At 44.2% G+C, this 25,596-nt stretch overlaps 2 protein-coding genes across 2 annotated transcripts in view; both read right to left on the reverse strand.

The window, feature by feature from the left end:
- LOC148042750 (cell adhesion molecule CEACAM6-like) overlaps window positions 1-2,400 on the reverse strand; it is a 27,726-nt gene extending 25,326 nt beyond the window's left edge. The window contains exon 1 of the mRNA XM_087729289.1: window positions 2,236-2,400. Within this exon, the coding sequence (XP_087585415.1) occupies window positions 2,236-2,287 (52 nt within the window). The 5' untranslated portion in view covers window positions 2,288-2,400. The remainder of the gene's footprint in view (window positions 1-2,235) is intronic.
- Window positions 2,401-9,812: 7,412 nt separating this feature from the next.
- LOC148042751 (C-C motif chemokine 2-like) lies at window positions 9,813-13,716 on the reverse strand. The gene is made up of 3 exons (XM_087729065.1): window positions 13,602-13,716; window positions 11,574-11,694; window positions 9,813-10,270 (listed from the first exon to the last, which is right to left on the reverse strand). The coding sequence occupies exons 1-3, from the start codon at window positions 13,666-13,668 to the stop codon at window positions 10,183-10,185; spliced, it is 276 nt and encodes a 91-aa protein (XP_087585191.1). The 5' UTR covers window positions 13,669-13,716; the 3' UTR covers window positions 9,813-10,182.
- Window positions 13,717-25,596: the final 11,880 nt, after the last annotated feature.

Below are 25,596 nucleotides of genomic sequence, written 5' to 3' on the forward strand. Positions count from 1 at the left end.
ACTAGAAAAGGGACCTTGGAGTCCTACTGAATGATCACTTGCATATGAGCAAGCAGTGTGCAGCAGCTGCCAAAAAAACGAATACAATTCATGGTTGTATGAATGGAGACCTACAATCAAGATGATGTGAAGTCTTAATGGCGCTTTACAAAACCCTAGTAAGACGAGAGGTGGGTTGCTACCGGTTTGCTCTGGTTTGGGTGAACCGATAGTGGAAATTGAGACTGGGTCGCTGAACCAATAGGGGCGGCAGGCCCACCACGCCCCCGAACCAGTTCCCCGGTTGCTGCGGCATGGTTTTTTTTTTTTTTTACATTTTCAATGTTCTGCGCATGCGCAGACCTATTTACAGGCAACTGCACGGGCGCGTGGAGCAAATCGCATGGACACCAAACTGGCAGTAACGCCGGCAGAAACCCAGCTCTGAGTAAGATCACACCTGGAATCCTGCATCCAGTTTTGGTCACCATGCTACTTAAAATATGTTGAGACTTTAGAAAAAGTGCAGAGAAGAGCAACTAAGATGATCAAAGGCCTGGAGACTAAAACACATGAAGAACGGCTGCAGGATTTTGGTTTGCATGTCTAAAGAAAACAAGAATTAGGGGTGACATGTTAGCAGTATTCCAACATTTGAGGGGCTGCCACAAAGAAGAGAAGAGTCAAATTACTCTCCAAAGCATCAGAGGGCAGGACAAGAAACAATGGTTGGAAACTAACCACAGTGAGAAGCAACCTGGATTTAAGGAGAAACTTCCTGAGGACAATTAACCAGTACAACAGCTTGCCACCAGAAATTGTGGGTGCTCCATCACTGGGGGTTTTTAAGAATCCAGACAATCACTTATCTGAAATACTATAGGTTCTCCTGCTTGAGCAGGGGGCTGGACTGGAAGACCTCCAAAGTCCCTCCCAGCTCTATTCTATTCTAATTCTAGCAAAAAAAAAATGGTATTCTCTAATACCAGTGGAGTCTAGGGTTGTCCTTCCCTAGGAGCAAAGTTGCCAAGTAGACAGCAGGTTTGCTATTCTCTGTCCTGAGATCAGGGTCTCCACTCTTGGAAACTTCTCCCAGAATTGGGAGTTGAAGTCCACAAGTCTTAAGGTTCCCAAGATTGGAGACTCCTGCTCAAGATTACAGCTTGGCTTGCTTTTAAAACTATTTCTCGCATCCGGTTCCTGTCCTTCAGTGGAGGGAGCCTTCAGCAAGTCACTGCCCCCTTCTCCGAGTTGAAACAGTTCAGCACAAGACATATGATTTGCCATCCTATACTTGATTATGTTTCAGAACGGTTGCGCAATTGGCAACTTCAACTCTCAACCAACTAATGCTCTGTCTTACACATTGGCAAACAAAATCAGAACAAGCTGGGTGGATGTGACCTCGTAGACGACCCTCACTCGGTCAAAGACCTTGGAGTGCCCATCTCAAACGATCTAAGCCCCAGAGCTCACTGTAACAGCATTGCCAAAAAGGCATTAAGAGTTGTTAACCAAGTTTTGTGAAGCTTCTTCCCTGGTAATAATGTACTGCTAATTAGGGCATACAAAACCTTTGCTAGACCAATTCTCGAATACAGCTCATCTGCCTGAAATCCACACTGTATAATGGACATTAATACAATTGAGTAAGTCCGGAGGTATTTCACGAGAAAGTCCTCCACTCCTCTGCTCACAACAGAATCCCTTATGCCACCAGGCTTGAAATTTTGGGCTTGGACAATCTAGAACAACGCCGCTTAAGGTCTGACCTAAGCGTAGTACACAAAATTGTCTGCTACAATGTCCTACCTGTCAATGACTACTTCAGCTTCAGCCTCAATAATACACGGGCAAACATTTGATACAAACTCAAGGTTAACCGCTCCAAACTTGATTGCAGAAAATATGACTTCAGCAACACAGTGGTCAATGCATGGCATGCTCTACCCGACTCTGTTGTTACATCCTCAAACCCCCATGACTTCAACCTCAAGGTCCACACAGTGGACCTCACCCCATTCCTCAGAGGTCTGTAAGGGGGCCTGCATAAGCGCACCAGCGTGCCTACCATCCCTGTCCTACTGTCCCCATTTATTCGTACCTATTTCCTGTGTTCATGTCCATGATTATACTTATGCCTGTTATCTCGTACATGTTTGACAAAATAAATAAATAAATCTTCCTTCCCGGTAATAGTTACTAGAGCCATGTTGGATCAGGAGCAGCGTCTTCCTGAAGTAGAAGAAAACTTACCTATAAGGAGGAAAGGCAAGAAGAAAACAATTCTGACTAGCTGTGGGCTCATATTGTCTCATGCGATGTCGTTTTTCTGCCTGCTGTGGACTTCAGCTCCACCATCGGGTCCAGTTGTCGGGAGAACTTGACCAACGAGGGTTTATTCTCAAACCTCTCCTAAGATCGGAAGAGGTTGCTTCGAGAAGCCCAACCAGCTGCGAATGAGCAAGCCCTCCCCTCCACGATCCGTCTTGCCACTCCCCCTCTCTGCCTCTAGTTCCTTTTTTTCTTCTACTTTTCACTTTATCTTTTCCTGTTTGCTGTTCCCTTTTCTGACTATTCTCTGTTTCCCTTTTTGACAGCAATGTGCTGCGCCTTTCATTTGGGCACCCAATTTAGAAGGCTGGAAAAAAAGGCTATAGGTAGAAACAAACAACGGGGTGTGGGGAGAATACAGTTGGGGACTGTTCTGCGTAAGATGGGTTAGAGTAGCTGCATCTGAACAAGATTAGATTATCCAAGGTGGTAAGAAGCTCCTTCTTCTCCAGAAAAGGGATTATACAGACAGCTAAAGCCGTCTTCTGGGCAAGCTTTCTATCCAGGACACTTCCATGTGGGATAGACAGCATCCCCACCAGATGGATTAATAGATTAACAAAGTTGGAAGGGACCTTGTAGGTCATCTAGTCCAACCTCCACCCAAGCAGACTCTACACCATTTCTGACAGATGGCAGTCCAGTCTCTTCTTGAAAGTCTCCAGTGATGAAGCTCCCACAAACGTCTGAAGGCAACTTCTGTTCCATCGGTTGATTGTTCTCACTGTCAGAAAATTTCTCCTTAAAATTTAAATTTTCTTCTAAATTGCTCCTGCTGCAAAAAAATGGGCTTAAGATATTCTAATCACAAATAATCTTGCCACAAGGAAGAGGGGTGTCAACTTATTCTCCAAAGCGCCTGAAGGCAGGACCAGAAGAATGGATGGAAATTAATCCAGGAGAGGAGAATCTAGAACAGTGTTTCTCAACCTTGGCAACTTGAAGATGTCCGGACTTCAACTCCCAGAATTCCCCAGCCAGCAAATGCTGGGAAATTCTGGGAGAAACACTGATCTAAAACTAAGAAGAAATTTTCCAACAGTGGGGACAATCGACCAATGGAACAGAAGTTGCCTTCAGAGGTTGAGGGTGCTCCATCACTGGAGGTTTTCAAGAAGAGACTGGATAACCATTTGTCTGGAATGGTATAGAGTCTTCTGCCTGAGCAAAGGGTTAACAGATAAGCAGAGTTGGAAGGGACCTTTTGGTCATCCTGTCCAACCCCCCACCCAGCAGGAGACCCTACACCATTTCTGACTAGGGTTGTCCAGTTCGATCTCTTCTTGAAAACCTCCAGGGATGAAGTTCCCACAACTTCTGTTCCATGGGTTGATTGTTCTCCCGGTCAGATAATTTCTCCTTACTTATAAGGTTGAATCTCTCCTTGATCAGTTTCTATCCATTATTTCTTGACTGGCTTCGGGTGCTTTAGAAAATAGCTTGATCTCCCTCCTCTCTGTGGCAGTCCCACAAATATTGGAAGACTGCTATCATGTATCCCCTGGTCCTTCTCTTCCCTAGACAAGCCATGCCCAGTTCCTGCAACCATTCATCTTATGTTTTAGCCTCCAGTCCCCTCATCATCCTGGTTGCTCTTCTCTGCACTTTTTCTGGAGTCTCAACATCTTTTTTTATAGATTTGCAACTGGCTGATAAATCACACTCAACAATGTAGTTTCCACAACTTCTGAAGGCAACTTCTGTTCCATTGGTTGATTGTTCTCACTATCAGAAAATTCCCCCTTATTTCCAGGTTGAATCTCTCCTTGATCAGTTTCCATCCATAATTCCTTGTCTGGCCTTCGGGTGCTTTGGAAAACAGCTTGACCCCCTCCTGTCTGTGACAGAGAGCATCTCAAATATTAAACTGTCCAAAATCAACATTTCACTGCTGGGTAACATGATCTTGGGGGGGGGGGTGTCAGAGACTGGGCGCAGATTCCCCACTCCCACCTTGATTGAAATAGGAGAACCAGGTTTGTCGCTGTTCTGTGTGGTTAGAACCACAGGCCTCTGTGTTAGACCAGCCCAAGAGAAATTTGGAAGAGATTTTCAAGCTCCCAGAGATTAAAGTAAAAAAGCAGAAGTTTCTTGCAGAAGGAAGCCAAACTGTTAAGACATTATAAGGCACAAAACAGGGCTTTCTGAAGAAAAACGTCAGTTTTAGTGGGGGGGGGGGGGGTAGGGGTGTGTGATGTTGGGCAGATGTGGGATAGTTAGCAACCAGCACTGGGCAACCTCCAAGTTACCAGTTAGAATAGAATGGAATAGAATTCTTTATTGGCCAAGTGTGATTGGACACACAAGGACTTTGTCTTTGGTGCAGATGCTCTCAGTGTCCATAAGGAGAATAAAAATACATTCATCAAGAATAAGAAGATATAACACTTAGTGATAGTCAAGGTTACTAATAAGCTATCAAATCGCATTAGGAAACAAATAAAAACAATGTAAATTAAAAAATACAAGCAACATGGTTATAGTCATAAATTGGAAGAGATAAGATACTAGTAAGGAACAGAAGAGTAATAGTAATACAGTCTTAGTAAATTATTTAACAGTGTTGTGGGAATTAGTTGTTAAGCAGAATGATCATTGAACAGTTCTTCAATGTCTTGGAGGTGATTGGCAAAGGAGCTCTCCTCTCCCCCTAGTTCACCCTCTTCCTCCCAGGGGCATTGGGGAGGGAAGGGGGAAGAAGGTAAACTGGTGCAGCGAGTCCTCGACCTATGACCACAATTGAGATCAACATTTCTACTGCTAAACATGGCAGTTGTTAAATGAGTTTTGCTCCATTTTATGACCTATTTTTGCCACAGTTTTTAAGCAAGTAATGATTAAGTATGATTAAGTGAATCATAGAGCAATAGCAATAGCACTCAGACTTATACACCACTTTACAGTGCTTTTACAGCCCACTCTAAGCGGTTTACAGAGTAAGCCTCTTACTCTCAACAATCTGGGTCCTCATCCAGATCAAATCCCACCAGGCTCAAAGGTTGACTCAGCCTTCCATCCTTCCAAGGTTGGTAAAATGAGGAGTGAGAATTGAACTCATGGCAGTGGGCAGAGTTAACCTGCAATACTGCATTCTAATAGGAAGGAAGGAAGGATGGAAGGAAGGAAGGAAGGAAGGAAGGAAGGAAGGATGGAAGGAAGGAAGGAAGGAAGGAAGGAAGGAAGGAAGGAAGGAAGGAAGGAAGGAAGGACAATAGCAGTTAGACTTATATACTACTTTCCACCCCTCTCAAAGTGGCTTACAGAGTCAGCCTCTTGCTCTCAACAATCTGGGTCCTCATTTTACCAACCTCGGAAGGATGGAAGGCTGAGTCAACCTTTGAGCCTGGTGGGATTCGATCTGACAAATTGCAGGCAGACGGCAGTCAGCAGAAGTAGCCTGCAGTACTGCAGTCTAACCACTGCGGCACCGCAGCTCATGGTTGTTAAGTGAATCTGGATTTCCCCGTTGACACAGCTTGTCAGAATCAAACTGAGAAAGTTACAAATGGTGACCATGTAAGCCTGGGATAGCGCAACTGTCAGAAATACATGTCAGTTGTCAAAAGTCTGAATTTTGATCAGGTGACCATGGAGATGCTGCAATGGTCATACGGTCATAAATCCCTGCTGTTGTAACTTCAAATGGTCACTAAATAAATGGTTATATGTGAAGGGCTACCTGTGTTTTAATGCCCCCTCTGCAAGCATCCTCCTTTTGTCCCATCCGGGAAAGGAAGGAGGGACGAAGGGAGACCCCAGGTGGCATTCTTATGGTAAAATTGGGCTTTTAACAAAAGTCTGTGGCCGCCGTTTTTATTTTTCTTTGACTCCTGGAATTTCATGCATGGTGGCTTCTGGCTTGGGAATTCTGGGAATTGAAGCCCACACCTCTTAAAAGAGCCAAGTTTGAGAAATACTTGTTAAAACGCTTTGAGGAGCATTTTTTTTTCAACCAAAAAAGTAAATTCTTCCAACCAAACAGCAGGGGGCAATAAGAGCCCTTGAAGAAAAAATGGATTCATGTTAATTTCTTATTTTCCCCACCAAGTCCAATGTCTTTTAAATGCTGCCATTTGGCCAGGTAGAATAATGTAGTGCCCCAATCTGGCTGCCACAAAGAAGAGGGCAGCCAATTTCTTTTCTAAAGCACCAGAAGGCAGGACAAGAAATAATGGATGGAAATTAAAAGAGAAAAGCAACTTTCTGATAGTGAGGACAATTATCCAACTTGTTTTGCAGTAGATTTGGCTTCTGGTGTGGTTGCCAGTTGCTTGCTTGTCTCCTTTTTAATTTCATATTTCATGGCTGTGCTGAGTTTTGATCACTTTTGGCTGGTGCAATTAAAAAATAAAAAGAAGTTGTATTTGCTACCCTGTGCAGGTCTGTGATTGGACAGATGATATGTCCACTCCAACCAAATAATTCAGGTGTTTATATACCACCCTGTCCCTCTGTGTGAGAGATGAGCAGTTTAAAAGTTTATAAATAAACAAATAAAAGGATGTTCATTCACAGCCTGCATGCCCACTACCAGCCAGCTAAAATCTGCATTTTCCACATGTCCATGAGTCATTTGAACTCAACTCAACTATCAGTATTCCAATACTTGAGGAGCTGCCGCAAAGAAGAGGGTCAATCTATTCCCCACAGACAGCACCAGAAGGCAAGGTAAGAAACAATGGTTGGAAACTAACCAGAGAAGCAACCTGGAATTAAGGAAAACTTCCTGAGGACTATTAACCAGTGGAACAGCTTGCAACCAGAAATCATGGGTGCTCCATCACTGGAGGTTTTTAAGAACAGATTAGACAGTCACTTATCTGAAATAGTATAAGTTCTCCTGCTTGAGTAGGGGGCTGGACTAGAAGACCTCTAAGGTCCCTTCCAGCTTCTATTCTATTCTATTTTATTTTATTCCATTCCATTCCAAATTCATATTCTATTCTATTCCATTCCATTCCAAATTCATAGTCTATTCTATTCCATTCCATTCCATTCCAAATTCATATTCTATTCTATTCCAAATTCATATTCTATTCTATTCCATTCATAATTTATTTATAATAGATTGGAAAATGTAATTCCAGATAGATCGTGGTGATGAGCTGCATTCTAAAAACTAATCACTTCCCAACTTTTTTTTTAGCATCCCTCTCATCGTGCTAAACCTACACCATGGAAAATGTTTAATTGATTTCCTTAGGGGGGAAGAATGGAAAGAAGTATTTTAATCTTCCAATCAGTACAATGCACCCATAAAAATGCCATGTGACACCATTTATCAACTTGGTGACTTGAAGATGGGTGGACTTCAACTCCCAGAATTCAGTGCTGCTGGCTGGGGAATTCTGGGAGTTGAAGGGCAAGGTTGAGAAAAACTGTCCTATATTAATAATTACATTTACTATAAAAGTAAACATCCATTCCAGCTGGGTTTGAATTTCCAGTCCCCTTTCTCTATTAAAGTGCTACATTTCTACCTGGGCCTCTCTAAAATTGTTCATGATTGCTAAAACTGTCCAGGATGCTAAAATTGTAGACAGAGAATTAGGTTAATCTATGGGAACCAAAAATCAGATTTCTGACTATCTTGATTTCTGGATGCAAATCAACCTATTACTGACCTGGTAGAATTGAGTCTCAGTTGTCTACCATTTACAGCACCCACAAAAACTTTTGAACTTTAAATTGAGTTGTTGAAAATAATGCTTGGAGGGAAACCGGCTATAGATCAGGTGTGAAATCCAGCAGCTTCTGACAGGTTCTGGAAAACCGGTAGCGGAAATTTTGAATACTTCAGAGAACTGGCAAATGCCATCTCTGGCTGGCCCCAGAGTGGGGTGGGAATGCAGATTTTGCAGTATCCTTCCCTGCCACGCCCACCAAGCCACGCCCACAGAACTGGTAGTAAAAAAAAACTGAATTTCACCATTGCTATAGATATTATAGTAGAGAAGGATGACAGAGGAAAGAAAGAAGGTAGGGAGGAGGAGGAGAGAGGGAGAAGAAAGTGATGGATAGGGTATAAATATGTTGTATGGAGAACAGAAGAGCCAATAATTGTTTTTGCGGGTTGATGGTAAGAGAAATTGATGTGAATATTTAATAACATAAAATAATGTTGGTTATGTAATAGTATATATGTGGTTATTTGTTATGAAAATGAAAAAATAAAAAACTTTTTATAAAAAAAGATATATTATGTGTGACTAAAACTTGTGATTTTCACACACAGGCAGGTTGAGCTAAACATGTAAGAGTTTGACTCCATATTTCCTTTTCTTTTTTAATTGACCTGTGAATTCTGCAAGCAATTTCCCCATTGAGAGTGCAGGAGAGAGAGAAAAACCTCCCAGCGTTTGAAGAAATACCATAACCACAGAAAAATTAAAGAGCTGCCAAACTTTTATTTTCAAATAGCTTATATCTCATGGTTCTTCCTTAAAATAAAGAGCATTGTTCTGAAGATTACACAAGCAATACAATATGAGGAAGTTTAAAACAAAAATGAGACAGGACGATTGAAGGCCAGACGAGGAATAATGGATGGAAACTGATGAGGAAGAGATTCAAACTGGAAACAAGGAGGAATTTCCTGACAGTGAGAACAATCAACCCATGGAAAAGAAGTTGCCTTCAGAAGTTGTGGTAGCTTCATTACTGGAGGCTTTCAAGAAGAGACTGGACTTCCCTCTGTCAGAAATGGAGTAGGGTCTCCTGCTTGGGTGGGGGGGTGGACTAGATGACCTAGAAGGTCCCTTCCAACTCTGTTAATCTGTTATTATTCTTTAATTCTGTTGACTGGAGACTCAGCTTTTCTGGACTGCAGCTGGAGGACTTGGGGGGAGGGTCTTCCCTCAAGAAAAACTGAAAGGGTCCTCTTGCGTCATCCCCCAAAAGAGACTTCCCCCTACAGCCAGTACCAGGCACTGCCTTTGAAAACCCGAGTCACTGGGGAGGAAACTAAAGGTAGTCCTTATTTAACAACCACCATGGGCACTGGCAACTCGGTCGTTAAGCGAAGCAGTCGCACAATTTGTGAAATCGCAACTGTGCTTATAATCCAACTTCGTCTTTAACTTACAGACCTATAAAAGATCACAATCGTGAGGATTTTCATCGCTGTCCTAACTGCAAAGGGTCACTAAATGTGGCAGTTGTTAAACAAGGACTACTTGTAGAGGAAGAGATCCTGCAGTGAAGCCAGGGAGTGTGATATGGAGGGATTCTAATAGGAGTTGCCCCCTTTAATACTTGTAGTTACAGTTTGGAGCATTTTGTCTTTGAATTTCTTTCATTCTTTCATTCATTCATTTTCACTCCTTCCCTCCTTTTTGGGGATGCAAAATCCCAGACTCTAGATCAGAAGTCTTCAAACTTTAAGACTTGTGAGCTTTAACTCCCAGACTTGTGGACTTCAATTCTTGTTTAAGTCTTTAAGACTTGTGGACTTCAACTCCCAGAATTCCCAGCTCCCAGGTTTGCTGGCTGGAGAATTCTGGGAGTTGAAGTCCACAAATCTTAAAGTTGCCAAGTTTTGGGACCCCTGCTCTAGATGAAGTTAGTTAATCCTGCACAACTCCTCTATAGCTGCCCTGGCCATTTTGCAGGCTTAGGGCAAGCAAGGGCGAAACTGTTTCTTAGCAGTCCAGCAAACCAGGGTTCCCGCCCAGAGACGGGAGCTGAAAAGCAAAGCCCTTCTGGGCTGAATTTTGTCTATCAGATGAAAAGCAGCAAAGTAGAAAAGAGGTGGCTTTTTTCTTCATAGCAGGGAGGTTTTCCATTCCACAGAACATGGAATCATCAGACTGGAAGGGACCACGGAGAACTTCTAAAGCAAGGCAGGAGGTCTCATGCCATCCCAGTCAATCAATTCTCCCGGAGCTTAGTCATCGCCTTCATCACCCAGGGCTCGTCAGCATTAACGCAAACTTTTCTCTTGTTCTTCATCCAAAGCCTAGAGAGGAAAGAGAGAGGAGGAAGTGATTTCAACCCTGAACATCCCAGGGATGAGTTTCCATGGGAACCCAGGTGAGCCCAGAAGGCTCGGTCTCTTTTCTGCCACCGATGTGACATCACAATGTGGCTACCAAATAGGCAGAGGCCTTTGTGTCATCATTATACAATATAATTTTTTTTCTCAGTTCACCCTGCTGATGCCTGATTGCTTTTCATCAGCCACCAGACAACCTGTGATCTGTTGGGTAGACGTATAATATGGGTGCCATATTGTGCCGTTTCCCCTCCCCTCATGATTCTCCTTCCCCTTTCTTCTTCTTCTTCCTCTCTCCTTTTTTCTCCTTCGCCTTCTCTCCTTTTCTTTTCCTTCTCCCCTTCCTCTCCTTCTCTCCTTTCCTCTCCTTCTCCCCTTCCTCTCAGTAGCCCCTTCCTCTCATTCTCTTCTTCCTCTCGTTCTCCTTCTCTCCTTTCATCCCCTTCTCCTTCAATACTTCTCCCCTTCCTCTCCTTCTCCTTCTCTCATTTCCTCTCCTTTTCCTTCTCCCCTTCTTCTCTCCTCTCCTTTCCTCTCCTTCTCCCCTTCCTCTCCTTCACCCCTTCCTCTCATTCTCTTCTTCCTTTCCTTCTCCTTCTCTCCTTTCTTCTCTCCTTCACTCCTTCTTTCCTTCCTCTCCTTCTCGTTCTCTCCTTTCCTCACCTTCCTGTCTTTCTCCTTCTCTCCTTTCCTCTCCTTTTCCTTCTCCCCCTTCCTCTCCTTCTCTCTTTTCCTCTCCTCCTTTTCACCTTCCTCTCTTTCTTCTTCTCTCCTTTCCTCTCCTTTTCCTTCTCCTCTTCCTCCTCCTTGTCTTCTCTTCCTTTTCTCCTCACCTTCCTCTCCTTCTCCTCTTCTCCTTCTCCTTCTCTTCCTTTTCACTAATCAATACACCAGGGGTTGAAAATTCTTTGAAATCTCTCTCCCTGACCCAAAATAGGTTGGTGAATGGTTGTTTTCTTATTTCCAGTCTGGGAAATCCAGTCCAGTCTAAGAGGAAATCACCCAGCCGGTTTCCGTGTCTGAAGGAGACCTGGAATTCATGTTCTCCCAAGATGTAATCTAGTGCTATTTAATTCCTAGCCCACCTGACCATCAAATTCACATTACACTATTCAGGCCGTGTTCAAGTGATGTTCTGCTCAGTCTTCACAGCGGAATATTTGCAGCATTTGATTCAGTTAAGTAAGAGTCAGAATTCTGACCCTCACTTTGAATGCTACATCGCTGAAGTTTAATTAAAGGGGGGGGGGGAGTTTGGGATACTCACACCACGGCATTATTTCTGCAACCATTACTAGTTCTTCTGTAAAATAATATTTTGCTTAACGGAATTGGTTTTCCTTTCTTAAGAACATAGCAACAACTGTTTGGACAGCTGGGACATCTCCCTAAAGATCAAAGGAAGAGGTTGAAAATTACTACCATAGAACTGTTAGAATTTATCAAGACATCAGGAAGCAAAGACAATTCACATCTAAGGACTAGCCTAATTCATATTTTTGTTGAGCGTGCTACTGGAAAAATATAACAAAAAAACTATATATCTGGTTTTACATATACTAACCTGCCAGAATTGTATTTGCACAACAATGGTAAAACAATGAGATTCCATCAAATGAGAATGTACCATATTTTTTGGAGTATAAGACACACCTTTTTCCCACAAAAAAGGGGGTGGTGCATCTTATACACTGAATACAGCATTTTTGGCCTCCCGAAACCCTGCCCCTTCACCAAAATGGCTGTGCAGAACCTTTAGGAGGCTTTCAGAGTGCTCCTGGGGGCTGGGGAGGGCAGAAATGAGTGAAAAATGGACCCCCCCCAAACCCCCAGAGCACTCTATAAGCTTCCTAAAGGCTATCCATGCCCTTTTTTTTTTTGACAAAAAATGGGCCTGTTTTTGTGAAAAACGGGCCATTTTTTGCTCATTTTTGGACCCATCCACCTCCCAGGAGCACTCTACAAGCTGCCTAAAGGCTAGTCATGCCCCCCCCCCTTTTCTTGAAAAAAAAACCATTTTTGAGATGTCTGCAGAGTGCAAAACCTTTTTTTTTTAAATTGCCTCTTCAAAATCTTGGTGTCTTATACTCTGAAAAATACAGTAGTTAAGAAAATACTAGAATGCACAGAAATGGACAGACTAAAGCTTATTGTTAAGGATAAAGAAGAGACTGAATATTTTTTGACCTGGGATGTATTTTATCAATGGTTAGACAATAGAAGCTAGAAAGGAGATATAAAAAAGAGGACATGTTACAGGGGAGAGAATTTGATATTGAAGATGTTATGTATTATTGCAATTATATTGATATATAGTTATATTATATAGTTATATAGTTATATTATTAATATTATTATGGTGAATATAATAACAAATATGTGGGTTATGGCTGTTTAAATAACTGTACCCAGATCGCACACTGTTTGATGGAAATGGAAGGTAATATAAATAAAACAAATAAAACATGAAAAATAAAGAATGGTTAGAATTTATCGAGACATGAGGAATCAAAGGCGATTCACACCTAAGGAGTAGCTTAATTCATTACAGGTAGTTTAGTTCTTTAGAACTGAAGAAGCTCCTTGGATAAGAAGTGGAATATCTTCAAACAAAACAAAAAAAAATGCTTGAATGTGCCATTCAACAATTGAAAAGAGTCATTTGCCAAATTACTGACAAAAATGAATTAAAAAAAAAGCTAGGGTGCAATCTGCTTTTAAATGGCTTTCTGCACCAATGTAAAGGTAACGGTTCCCCTCACACATGTGTGCTGGTCGTTCCTGACTCTAGGGGTCGGTGCTCATCTCCGTTTCAAAGCTGAAGAGCCAGCACTGTCCGAAGACGTCTCCGTGGTCATGTGGCCAGCATGACTCAATGCCAAAGGTGCACGGAGTGCTGTTACCTTTCCACCACCCTATTTTTCTACTTGCAATTTTACGTGCTTTCGAACTGCTAGGTTGGCAGAAGCTGGGACAAGTAACGAGAGCTCACTCCATTAGATGGCGCTAGGGATTCGAACCGCCAAACTGCCGACCTTTTTGATCGCCAAGCTCAGCGTCTTAGCCACTGAGCCACCGTGTCCCCAATACACCAATGTAAAACACCCTCAAATCAACCCATTATTACAGTCAAAGGCCAGCATACATGTAACTATCCTGCTTTCACAACAGGGATCCTTTAGGACTTTATAAATCTCCTTGTGATTCCCTGCAATTCAATAGGTAGGTAGAAAAATCCTACCAAAAATAGATATTTTGGAACAAACATATAAACAGGGACATGCCGGTTACTCACCTGCTGTGGGTTGATAATAGAAAGTCAAGATCAGGATGAGCAGAAGAGAAAACTTCAGATTAGCCATGATGGGTGAAGAGCAAATATATCTGGAGAAGGTCTTCCTTAGCTTGTTTTTCTCCCTCCTAGGGTAGGATGGTTAGAGATATGGAGCTGCATGGTTAATTTATACACCTCCAGAAACAGCATCACTTCTCCCCAGATTCCCAAGAACATGTCAATATTCCTCCTCTCATTTCACAGAAAGCTCACAAAAAGCAGACTTCCTCTTTCCAACGAAGAACATTTGCCTTACCTATGGATGACATTTTTGCACTTTGAAGAAGTGAAACCAAACTGGGACCTTTCGGATAATTTTGCTGAGCAATGGATGGAAACTCGTTAAAGATAGATCCAATCTGGAACTACTAAGGAGAAATTTCCTGAGAGTGAGAACAATTAATGGAATAGATTGCCTCCTGAAGTTGTGGGTGCTCCATAGCTGGAGGACTTCAAGAGTGGACAACCATTTCACCAGGATAACAGAATAACGGAGTTGGAAGGGACCTTTGAAGTCCTCTAGTCCAACCTTCTGCTCAGGCAGGAAACCCTACACCATTCCAGGCTGTCCAGTCTCTTAAAAGCCTCCAGTGTTGGAGCATTCACAACTTCTGGAGGCAAGTTGTTCCATTGGTTAATTGTTCTCACTATAAGGAAATTTCTCCTTGGTTCTAGATTGGTTCTCTCCTTGATTAATTTCCATCCATTGCTTCCTATCTTGCTTTCAGATGCTTTGGAAAACAGATTGATCCCTTCTTCTTTGTAGTAGCCTCTCAAATATTGTAACACTGATATCCTGTCTCATTATTCTTTGTCTGCTCTTCAGGTGCCTTGGAAAATAGCTTGACCCCCTCTCCTTTCTGGCAGCCCCTCAAGTATTGGAAGATGCTATACTGTCTCCCCTGGTCCTTCTCTTCACTAGATTAGCCATGCCCAGTTCCTGCAACCATTTATCGTATGTTTTAGCTTCCAGTCCCCTCGTTATCCTGGTTGCTCTTCTCTGCACTCTTTCTAGAGTCTCAACATCTTTTTTTATAGTTTGGTTTCATTTTTTTTTTCTTTTCATTTTATTAAGCATTTATAGGCCGCCCTTTTCCCTGAGGGGACTCAGGGCGGCTTACAATAATAGGGGAGGGGAGTGCAGGACAAAACACAAAAAGAAAATGTGAATAAAATTAGCAATAAAAGACCCAACATTCATTCAACATTCGGGAGGGGTGAGAGTAAAGTCTTATCCCCAGGCCTGACGGGATAGCCAGATCTTGAGGGCTGTGCGGAAGGCCTGGACGGTGGTGAGGGTGCGGATCTCCACGGGGAGATTGTTCCATAGCGTCGGAGCTGCAACTGAGAAGGCTCTCCTCCGCGTAGTTGCCAGTCGGCACTGACTGGCGGATGGAATTCGGAGGAGGCCTACTCTATGCGATCTGATGGGACGGAGGGAGGTAATCGGCAGAAGGCGGTCTCTCAAATAGCCAGATCCACTGGTTGTCAGCGTTCCAAGTATCATATAGAATTAAATCAGAGTCCAAGGCAAAACGATCCTTAAAGTTCCAATTTAATAAATCAGACATCTTAGCACATCTGTGGAATCCCAATTCTGGAAGTTACCCAGAATTCCCACCCAGTTGAAAGTTCATGATCTTGTCCCCACACCCAAAAATCCATCACATGGTCCAATCTTCTTTTTCCACACTGGCATCTCCACCCAGCTGGTTCCGGTCAGATGCAGAGGTGCGGAGACAAAAGATGACCTTGGGCTTCTAGAAAAGAATGACAACACATTCCACAATTCTACCCTTTCTATCCCCCCTCCAACTACTACACTAATGAAACAGCATATTGAAATAAGAGAGAGTGGCAGGCCAAAGATCCTAAAAGGGATATAACTGCAGGCCTGACAGTGATGACCAAAACTGGGTGCAGTATCCACTCTCTGGACCTAGAACCCATAAGGTGCCGTAGCAGAGGTCCTGGATTAAGGAGCAAGGAAACTGAGGTTCCAGGTCCCCTACCCTCCACCTAGGAGGCCAGTCCTCCCTTCTCAGTCCAAGGGACAAGTAGGAGTAGGAGGTGGTGAAAAGCAAAAAGTCTAAAACTGCAGAAATTCTCTGGAGACTATCCAGTTTGAAGAGTTTCCTGTCAACAGTGGAAACTCCCTATGGGATTTTTTTCTTAACCCAGTTGGCTTCATAGGGTTATTGTTGAGGAGAACAATGCAAGGATGGGGCAGCACATAGGTTCCTCTCAGCATTATTAGATTGACACCGACTCTCCCAATTCTTAGGAGAGGCCTGAAGATTTTACACCGCCATCTTGCTAGAAACCATACAAACCAAATTCCTGCAAGCCATCTTAGCTGCACCCAAAGGAACTCCAAATGCCCAGTTAAGAATTGAGACAGGCATGCCTCAAATTCAGGTAAGAGCCTGGAAGATGATGATCATTCCTTGGCTTAAAATGCATTTCTTCCAGAGGGACTGTCCCTACTAGTGTTGACTCACAATTTCCCTTTCCCTGGAAACAAGCAATTGAGCTCACAGGCTGGGCTCTTATGGGCTCTCACCAGTATTCTTAATGTCCCTAGGCTTTAAACAAGCAAAGCAAGTAGTAATCAATAGAATGAGGGACATGGAGTTCCAAGAAGAACTAAACAGTTGCCTCTCCACAGTAGGGACAGAATCAAACAGGGAGTGTGGGAATCGGCAAGATATCTAAATGACCTGATCTTCCCAAAACAAAGAATAGCTTTCTTCAGAGCCAGATTTAACATTCTTCCTTCAGCACTCCTCCAGGGCAGGTATAAGAGAACACCTATAGCAGAACAGGTTTGTATATGTGGTAAAGGAGAAGTGGAAGATAATTCACATGTACTATTACACTGTGAGCTATACAGAGCTTGTAGATCTGCACATATTCTCCCCTTATTAGAGAGATTGCCAGGGAGGGCAGACAATTTTTATCTAGGCTTTCTCCTCCAGGACACTAACCCAGTTACCACGTATGCAGTGGAAAAGTTCTGTTCTGCTGCAATGTCCATAAGAAAAAAAATGGCTAAGGATGTATAGTTGTCATCTTATACCAATTATCTGGACATACCTTTAACAATCTTTGGACCATTGTATTTACTCCTATTCTTAACAGTGTTGCACCCAGGTAAACCAGGGAGTGACCCGAACAATCTGAGAACATGTATGTGTCAGGCCTGCATTTATATTCCTTTTAGAATTTTGGCCTGCCACACTTTCTCTTATTTCATTATGTTGTTTCATTAGTATAGTTGATGGGAGGGGGGAATAATGGAATGTATTGTTTTCATTCTTTACTAGAAGCCAAGATCATCCTTTGTCTCCGTACTTTGACACCTGACCGGAAGCAGCTGGGTGTGGATGCCAGCATGGAAGAAGAAGACTGGACCATGTGATGGATTGTGGGTGTGGGGACAAGATCATGAACTTTTAACTGGGTGGAATTCTGATGTCATTTCCAGTATTGGGATTCCATAGCAATGTGCCAACATGCCTGTCTTATTAAATTGGAACTTTAAGGATAGTTTTGCCTTTGACTCTGATTTAATTCTGCATGGTATTTGGAACACTGACAGTATGTTATTTTCCATTTTTAACGTTAATACCTTTTAATTATATCTTAATGTCAGTATTTTTTAACATAGTGTAAAAACTAATATGTATTGCTGGTCTTTGACCATAATAAAGATTTACTTACTTACTTTTGTAGGAAGTTATCACCCAGCCCTCTCCCAGAAAAATGAATATCCTAGGAAATATTGAAAAGGCAGAATATTTCTCTGGATGTGAAAAGAAAGAAACATGTTTTAAAAGACAGAATAGCTTCCTGTAGCTTCCTGCTTATTAAAACATGTTTAATAAAATTAATTGGCCATTAAGGCCATGCTAGTCCACTTTACATAATAAAGACTTCTCCACTTCAGCTACAGGAAAGCATGATAATATTGGCCTCAACTGCCACATGGCATCTGAGAACTCAAACAAACCTGGATTCAAAACACAGCCTAGAGAGTTGCCCCTGCATGGCCCCATGGGAGTCTGACAACCAATCAGAATACATTTTTTACACAGGAACAGGAAACAGAGAGGTGGGACTGAACAGATTATAAAAAGCCTAGCAAGCCCCTCCCTCAGCCCTTCTCTTCTTCTCCGCCAACACTGAAGCACGTGATCACCTTTTCTGTTCAGGACTCAAGCCATGTGGTCCTGTCCACCAATAAACCATCTTTCCAAGCAGCCTCCATGTCTCCAGTGTCTTTTTCCCCACTTGGAGCCGAACCCAGAAGGACATTTCTTTCATCACTTACTTACTTGCCTGGAGATCTGCTAGTAGTAAAATAGAGCCGGCTAAATGGCTATCAGCTTAGACTGCACTCTCACATGTCATTTTGATGGTTTTTGTAATTTTTGTGGTTTTTAATTTTTTTTGCATGATTTTGGACATTTTTAAATTGTTTTTTCATGTGTTTTAAATTTGTGAGTCTAATAATAGGGGGAGCTATTTAAACTGAATGAATCAACAAGCAAATGCAATCCAATTCTGGTCACCATGATAGAAAACAGAAGTTGAGACTCTGGAAAGAGTGCAGAGAAGAGCAACAAATATGATTAGAGGTCAGGAGGCTAAAACACACAAAGAACGGTTGCAGGAATTGGGTATGTCTAGTCTAGTTAAAACGACTTGGGATGACATAATAGTAGTTCTCCAATATCTCAGGGGCTGCCACAAAGAAGAGGGAGTCAAGCTATTCTCCAAAGCATCTGAAGGCAGGACAAGAAGCAATGGGTAGAAATTAGCAAGGAGAGAAGCAACTTAGAACTAAGGAGAAATTTCCTGATATTGAGAACAATTAATCAGTTGAAGGATTTTCCTCTAGAAGGTGTGGATGCTCCGTCACTGGAGGCTTCACAAAGAGACTGGACAGGCATTTGCCCAGAATGGTACAAGGACTCCTGGTCAAGCAGGGGGTTGGACTAGAAGACCTCCAAAGATCTCCTCCAGGTTTATTACTTTGTGTTCTATGTTCTCTTTGGGGAAAGCTAAGATGAAACGCTAATGAACAAATGAACAGCCATGGGATTATGGGACCATTCAAAAAAAGGGAGGTAGAAACATTATGCTCCCTGCTTTTTGCTTCAGAAGCACCAGCAGAATTACAATCTAACACAAGAGGTCTTCAAACTTGGCAACTTTAAGACTTGTGGATGTCATTCTCCTGGCTGGAGAATTCTGGGAGTTGAAGTCCACAAGTCTTAAAGTTGCCAAGTTTGAAGACCTGTGGTCTAACAAATTATTCTATTTGCAAGAAAGACTAAGCCTGAGCACTTGGATTTTACGGTTAGCCGGAAGCTTCTGGCTTGGCTCTATTAAATAATTCTGTTGCAATTTGTCTTCTGCCAAGTTAAAAGCAAAAAAGGGATATTTCTCTGAGATAAACTCACAAGCTGTATCCACTCTTGTCTGCTTGCCAAGACCGTGGAAAGCATCTCTCTGAAGAATGTAAAATCTTGTAAGCCAAAGTGGGATTTTTGATGTTAGTTGTGAAGTTGTGTCTGACCTATCATGACCCCATGGACAATGTTTCTCCAGGCCTTCCTGTCCTCTACTAGTCCATTTAAGCTCATTCCAGCTGCTTCGGTGACTCCATCCAGCCACCTCCTTCTCTGCCGTCCCCTTCTTCTTTTGCCCTCCATCGTTGCCAACATGAGGCTCTTCTCCAGTGAGTCCTTCCTTCTCATTAGGTGGCCAAAGTATTTGAGTTTCTTCTTCAGGATCTGGCCTTCTAAAGAGCAGTCAGGGTTAATCTCCTCTAGGACTGACCGGTTGGATGGCCTTGCAGTCCAAGGGACTCAATGCAGGAGTCTTCTCCAGCACCAGAGTTCAAAGGCCTCCATTATTTGGCGCTCAGCCTTCCTTATGGTCCAACTTTCACAGCCATACATTGCAACTGGGAAAACCATAGCCTTGACTATACACACTTTTGTTGGCAGGGTGATGTTTCTGCTTTTTAGTATGCTGCCTAGATTTGCCATAGCTTTCCACCCCAGGAGCAAGCGTCTTTTAATTTCTTGGCTGTAGTCCCCATCTCCAGTGATCTTGGAGCCCAGGAAAATAAAATCTGTCACTACCTCCATTTCTTCCCTCATTACTGGAGGGGAAAAAAGTCAGAGAGGGGAAGGCTGCTTTATGAAACCAAATCAGTATTTCTTACACAAAAGGGACAATCTCTTCCACAAAGTTGATTTGAGGGATAGAAGGATAGAAACCTAGGGCTGGAAGGGATCTTGGAGGTCTTCTAGTCCAACCCCCTGCCCAAGGCAAGGGATCTCATATCATTCTGGAGAAATGGATGTCCAATCAAATACCAAAAGCTGTAGAGCCTTGTTGCCTGGTTGGATGGAGATCACTAGGAAACCACATGGTTATAGCTTAGTGATGTTTGAAGATGTGGTCAACTTCAACTCCCAGAATTTCCTAGCCAATATGGTGGCTTGCTGGGGAATTGTGGGAAGTCCAGACATCTTCAAATTGCCAAGGTTGAGAAACACTGTCCTACAATAGACTATGAAGCCTGCTCTCCACTCCTCCATACTAAAAAAATCCAAGAGGAAGACCAAATGTTGATTTTGTTTAGAGGTTTTAGAGGTTTTAGAGGTTTTATTTGCATTTGTAGGCCGCCCTTTTCCCTGAGGGGACTCAGGGCGGCTCACAGAAAACCAGGGAAGGGGGAAATACAACATTGAGACAACAACACATAATAAAATAATGAACAACATGCATACAACATTCGGGCGGGGTAGGAATCCTTATCCCCAGGCCTGACGGGCGAGCCAGTTCTTCAAGGCTGTGCGGAAGGCTTGGACGGTGGAGAGGGTACGAATCTCTACGGGGAGCTCGTTCCAAAGGGTCGGGGCCACTGCTGAGAAGGCCCTCCTCCTTGTGGTTGCCAGCCGACACTGGCTGGCCGATGGAATGCGGAGGAGGCCTAATCTATGGGATCTTATAGGTCGTAGGGAGGTAATTGGCAGAAGGCGGTCTCTCAAGTATCCAGATCCACTGCCATGTAGGGCTTTATGGGTGATCAATAGCACCTTGAAGCGCATCCGGAGATCGACAGGTAGCCAGTGCAGCTCGCGGAGGATAGGTGTAATGCGGGTGAATCGGGGTGCACCCGCAATCACTCGCGCGGCTGCGTTCTGTACTAGCTGAAGTCGCCGGATGCTCCTCAAGGGCAGCCCCATGTAGAGCACGTTGCAGTATTCCAGCCTAGAGGTCACAAGGGCCCGAGTGACTGTTGTGAGGGCCTCCCGATTCAGGTAGGGTCGCAACTGGCGCACCAGGCGTACCTGGGCGAATGCCCCCCTGGTCACAGCCGCTATATGATGGTCGAATGACAGCTGTGGATCCAGGAGGACTCCCAAGTTGCGGACCCTCTCTGAGGGGTGTAAAATTTGACCCCCCAGCCTGAGTGTTGGATTATTGGCCAAATCTTTGGGAGGAAAACACAACAGCCACTCGGTCTTTTCTGGGTTGAGCACAAGCTTGTTAATCCTCATCCAGTCCATGACGGCTTCAAGCCCCCGGTCCATCACGTCAACCGCTTCATTGATTTGGCACGGGGCGGACAGATACAATTGAGTATCGTCCGCATATTGATGGTATCTGATCCCGTGCCTGCGGATGATCTCTCCCAGCGGTTTCATGTAGATGTTAAATAGTAGGGGGGATAAGACCGAACCCTGCGGCACCCCATATTTTAGGGGCCTTGGGGACGATCTCTGCCCTCCCACTAACACCGACTGCGACCTGTCCGAGAGGTAGGAGGAGAACCACCATAACACGGTGCCTCCCACTCCCACCTCCCGCAGTCGTCGCAGAAGGATACCATGGTCGATGGTATCGAAAGCCGCTGAGAGGTCAAGGAGGACCAGGATGGAGGGATGTCCTTCATCTCTGGCTCTCCAAAGATCATCCATCAATGCGACCAAAGCGGTTTCTGTGCTGTAACCGGGTCTGAAGCCTGACTGGAAGGGGTCTAGATAGTCTGCTTCCTCCAAGGACCGTTGGAGCTGGAAGGCCACCACCTTCTCAACAACCTTCCCCAGAAAGGGGAGGTTGGAGACCGGGCGATAGTTGTTAAGGACAGCTGGATCCAAGGATGGTTTCTTCAGGAGGGGTCTCACCACCGCCGCTTTCAGTGCGGCGGGGAAGTTCCCCTCCCGAAGGGAGGCGGTTACAACCGCCTGGATCCAGCCTCGTGTCACCTCACTGCAGTTAGAAACCAGCCATGAGGGACACGGATCCAGAACACAGGTGGAGGAACTTACAGCTCTCATGGCCTTGTCCACATCCCTGGGGGTAACCTCCTGAAACTCAACCCAGAGCTGTTCTACTTGGTCCCCCTGTGCCTCGGCTGGAACTGCAGGTGTGGAGTCCAAGTCCGTCCGAAACCGAGCAATTTTGTCCGCTAAGAATTGGGCATATTCTTCAGCTCTGCCCTGCAAGGGTTCCCCCGTCTCCCTTTTATTCAATAGGGAGCGGGTTATCCTAAACAGGGCGGCTGGACGGGACTCAGCGGATGCGACCAGGGAGGCTATGTGTGATCTTTTAGCTGCCCTAAGTGCCCTAGTATATTCCCTGGTGCAGGTGGTTACCATTGCTCGGTTCGATGCGGACTTATCGGACCTCCAACGGTGCTCTAGGCATCTCCTCCGGCGCTTCATCTCCCGGAGCTCCTCGGTGAACCAAGGGGGTCTCCGGGATCCGCCGCCTCGGAGGGGCCGCAGTGGCGCAATCCGGTCGAGGGCCTCTGACGCTGCCAAGTGCCACGCAGCAGTCAGAGTCTCTGCCGGACTGTGGGCGAAAGTGTCAGGAATAACCCCAAGCTCTGTCTGGAACCTTGCTGGCTCCATAAGACGCCTGGGGCGGAACCACCTGGTCGGTTCCTCCTCCCTACAGTGGGGGTTTGGCTTCCGGAAGTCGAGCCTCAGTAGGCAATGGTCTGACCACGACAGGGGTATGATGTCACTCCCCCTCAGACCAAGATCACACATCCACTGCTCCGAGAGAAATACGAGGTCAAGCATGTGTCCCGCTGAATGGGTTGGGCCTCGAATTACTTGAGTCAAGCCCATGGCTGTCATGGAAGCCATGAACTCCTGCGCCCCATCAGAGTTTTCACCGAGCGACGGCAAATTAAAGTCCCCCAGGACCATCAACCTAGGGAACTCAATTGCCAGCTCGGCTACCGACTCGAGGAGCGAGGGGAGGGCTGCTGCAACGCTGTTGGGAGGCAGGTACGTTAGCAGCAGACCCACTTGACCCTTGAGGTCCAACTTTAACAGCAAAGACTCACACCCGACAATCTCCGGAGCAGGGACCCTACGAGGAACTAACGACTCCCGGATAACAACGGCCACACCCCCACCCCTTACCTGGGCTCTCGGCTGATGCAGCACCTGAAATCCTTCTGGGCACAGTTCTACAAGGGGGACTCCTCCCTCTGGGCCCAGCCAGGTCTCAGTAATACATGCCAGGTCTGCCCTCTCGTCTAAAATTAAGTCCCGGACGAGAGGTGCTTTATGTACAACAGACCTGGCATTTAGCGACAACAGCCTGAGACCAGGGTCCTGACCACTTGCGCCATCTGGTCTTGGAGTGGGACTCCTAGGGCCGGAAGGAGGGATCTCTGTAATGTAGCGAACCCTCCTTCCCCGGTAATGGCCTGCCCTAAAGTCCCCGCCGTATCTGCCCCTCCCTGTTACGACCGCAATACCCCGACCCTCTCCCGTGTCTCTGGTCCCCTCAACCACCCCCGTGGCCCCCGCAGTTCCCGACAGGTCCTCCGAATCACGCATACTCATACACTCCCCCAGACAGTCCCCACGTAAAAAGTTAAAAAACACAAATTTACAACAATATAATCATAAAAGTGGGACATTCATTCATATCAAGCATACCTCATGCATAGCCCATACAAAGGAAGAAGAAAAAGGTGAAAGAAAAGAAAGAAATTATAAATTGCGCAAGAAGTTGATTAATGTAAAGTGCGAATAGTTCTGGGAAAGTCCAAAAAAGTCCAAGGTGGTTAAGGAAAGGAGAGAGCCTCCTATATACTGTAGGTACCCCCACTCGTCCAGTAATGATGATTTTGTCAGGGTTCCAAATAGCATCCGAAACTAAATCAGAGTCCAAGGCAAAGTATTGCTCAGTTCCAATTTATTAACAGAGCCATCTTGTTATGAAGGTATATATAATTTGGACCAGAAGAGAGGAGGCGTGTTATAAACAGTAAACAATTGTTGTTGTTTTTCTTTTTTCTTTTAACTATAAGAAGAAGAAGGAAATGTTAATGCATACTTTTGGTGATTATTAACTAGAAATGTCAATATCTTTTAGACTGTTTTAGATCTTAAATGGTTATTTTGTTAACACTTATTAATAAGTTTTTGTTTACAGATGGTGAAAAAAATAAACAATCTTTAGCTAACTACAATAATAACAAAGAAATGTTAATTGATAATATTCAATGATTCAAGCAGGTGCGACCCACTAGTAAAAGTAAAATGGACAGAAGCATTAATTTGTGAGTTTGGGGGGGGAGAGATGTTAGTAGGTGGCTGTGTCCTTAAAACTCTATTAAATGAAAATGGTGGAATAGTGAAAAATTCTAAAATGTACAATTTAAACTGAATGAAATATATGTGATTGTGGAAGAAACGCACGAAATATACCTGTAACCAATGGATACGCTTTCTACAAGATGCAATGAAAGATGATTTTTTTTGTATTTTCCTTTAATAAAAACAATAAAAAAAATTTAAAAAAGAGGGAGCCATGTTGGCACATCTGGGAAATCCCAAATCTCAAAGCTTCCTGGTTTTCCCCACCCAGTTGAAAGTTCAAGATCCTTTCCCCCACATCCTCAAATCCACCCCATGGTCCAATCTTTCCAGTTCCACCCATCCAGATCCCGTCAGGTACAGAAGTGCAGAGACAAAGGATGACCTTGGCTTTCTGAAAGGAATTTTGTTCTGGCTACATAGCATCTAACTCTGTACAGTCCCCCCTCCCATTTTCCCACAACAGAAAATGCATAGCAGAATAATAGAAAGTGTGGCAGGCCAAAGACCCAAAAGAAAAGATGGCTGCAGGCCTGACAGGCTTCCATATTGTTGACAATAAAACTGCAGGAATGTTTTAGGGAAGCTACAGCGAAGGGACGGAAACCAGTTTTGTGATTCCTTTGATTTGCTTAATGATGAACGTGTTCCCAAAGCAATTTATTTTCTCCTCTTTTGAGTTAGGAGCTGAATTGAAACCTATCTAGAGAAGAAAACAATCTTTGTAAATAGATGTTGTGGATTCACTCACCTTCCCTACCAGTTTGCAAATGTGAGCACACTGTGCATGCGCATCTCCTTCTGCACATGTGCAGTGCTCGCACATTACATTGGGGCGGGTGAGCAGAGCCTCCTGCAGCCGCCACTAGCAATTTGCCCAAACTGGAGAGAATTGGCTAAATACCACCTCTGTTGTGGTTATGGAGGCAACATTTCTGTATAACATAAGACAGAGTCATCAGTAAGGCTCCTACATTATTTTTTTCATCATAACCTCTATAGATTACTTCAGCTTTCAAATAGGAGGCTTACCCAATGACAAAGGCTTGACTTTTCAACTATTTTTAAAAAAATAAAAGCCAAAAACAAAATGTAGGATAGGGTGAACCCACCTCAAGGACATAAGGAATTGTATAAAGTCCTTAAAGTAAAGGTTCCCGTCGCACACATGTGCTAGTCGTTCCCGACTCTAGGGGGCGGTGCTCATCTCCGTTTCAAAGCCGAAGAGCCAGCGCTGTCCAAGGACGTCTCCATGGTCATATGGTCGGCATGACTAAATGCCGAAGGCGCACGGAACGCTGTTACTT

Source organism: Thamnophis sirtalis, unplaced genomic scaffold, assembly GCF_051295495.1.
Source record: "Thamnophis sirtalis isolate CommonGarterSnake01/CBP01778 unplaced genomic scaffold, rThaSir2_p1.2 scaffold_14, whole genome shotgun sequence".
Lineage (NCBI taxonomy): Eukaryota > Metazoa > Chordata > Lepidosauria > Squamata > Natricidae > Thamnophis > Thamnophis sirtalis.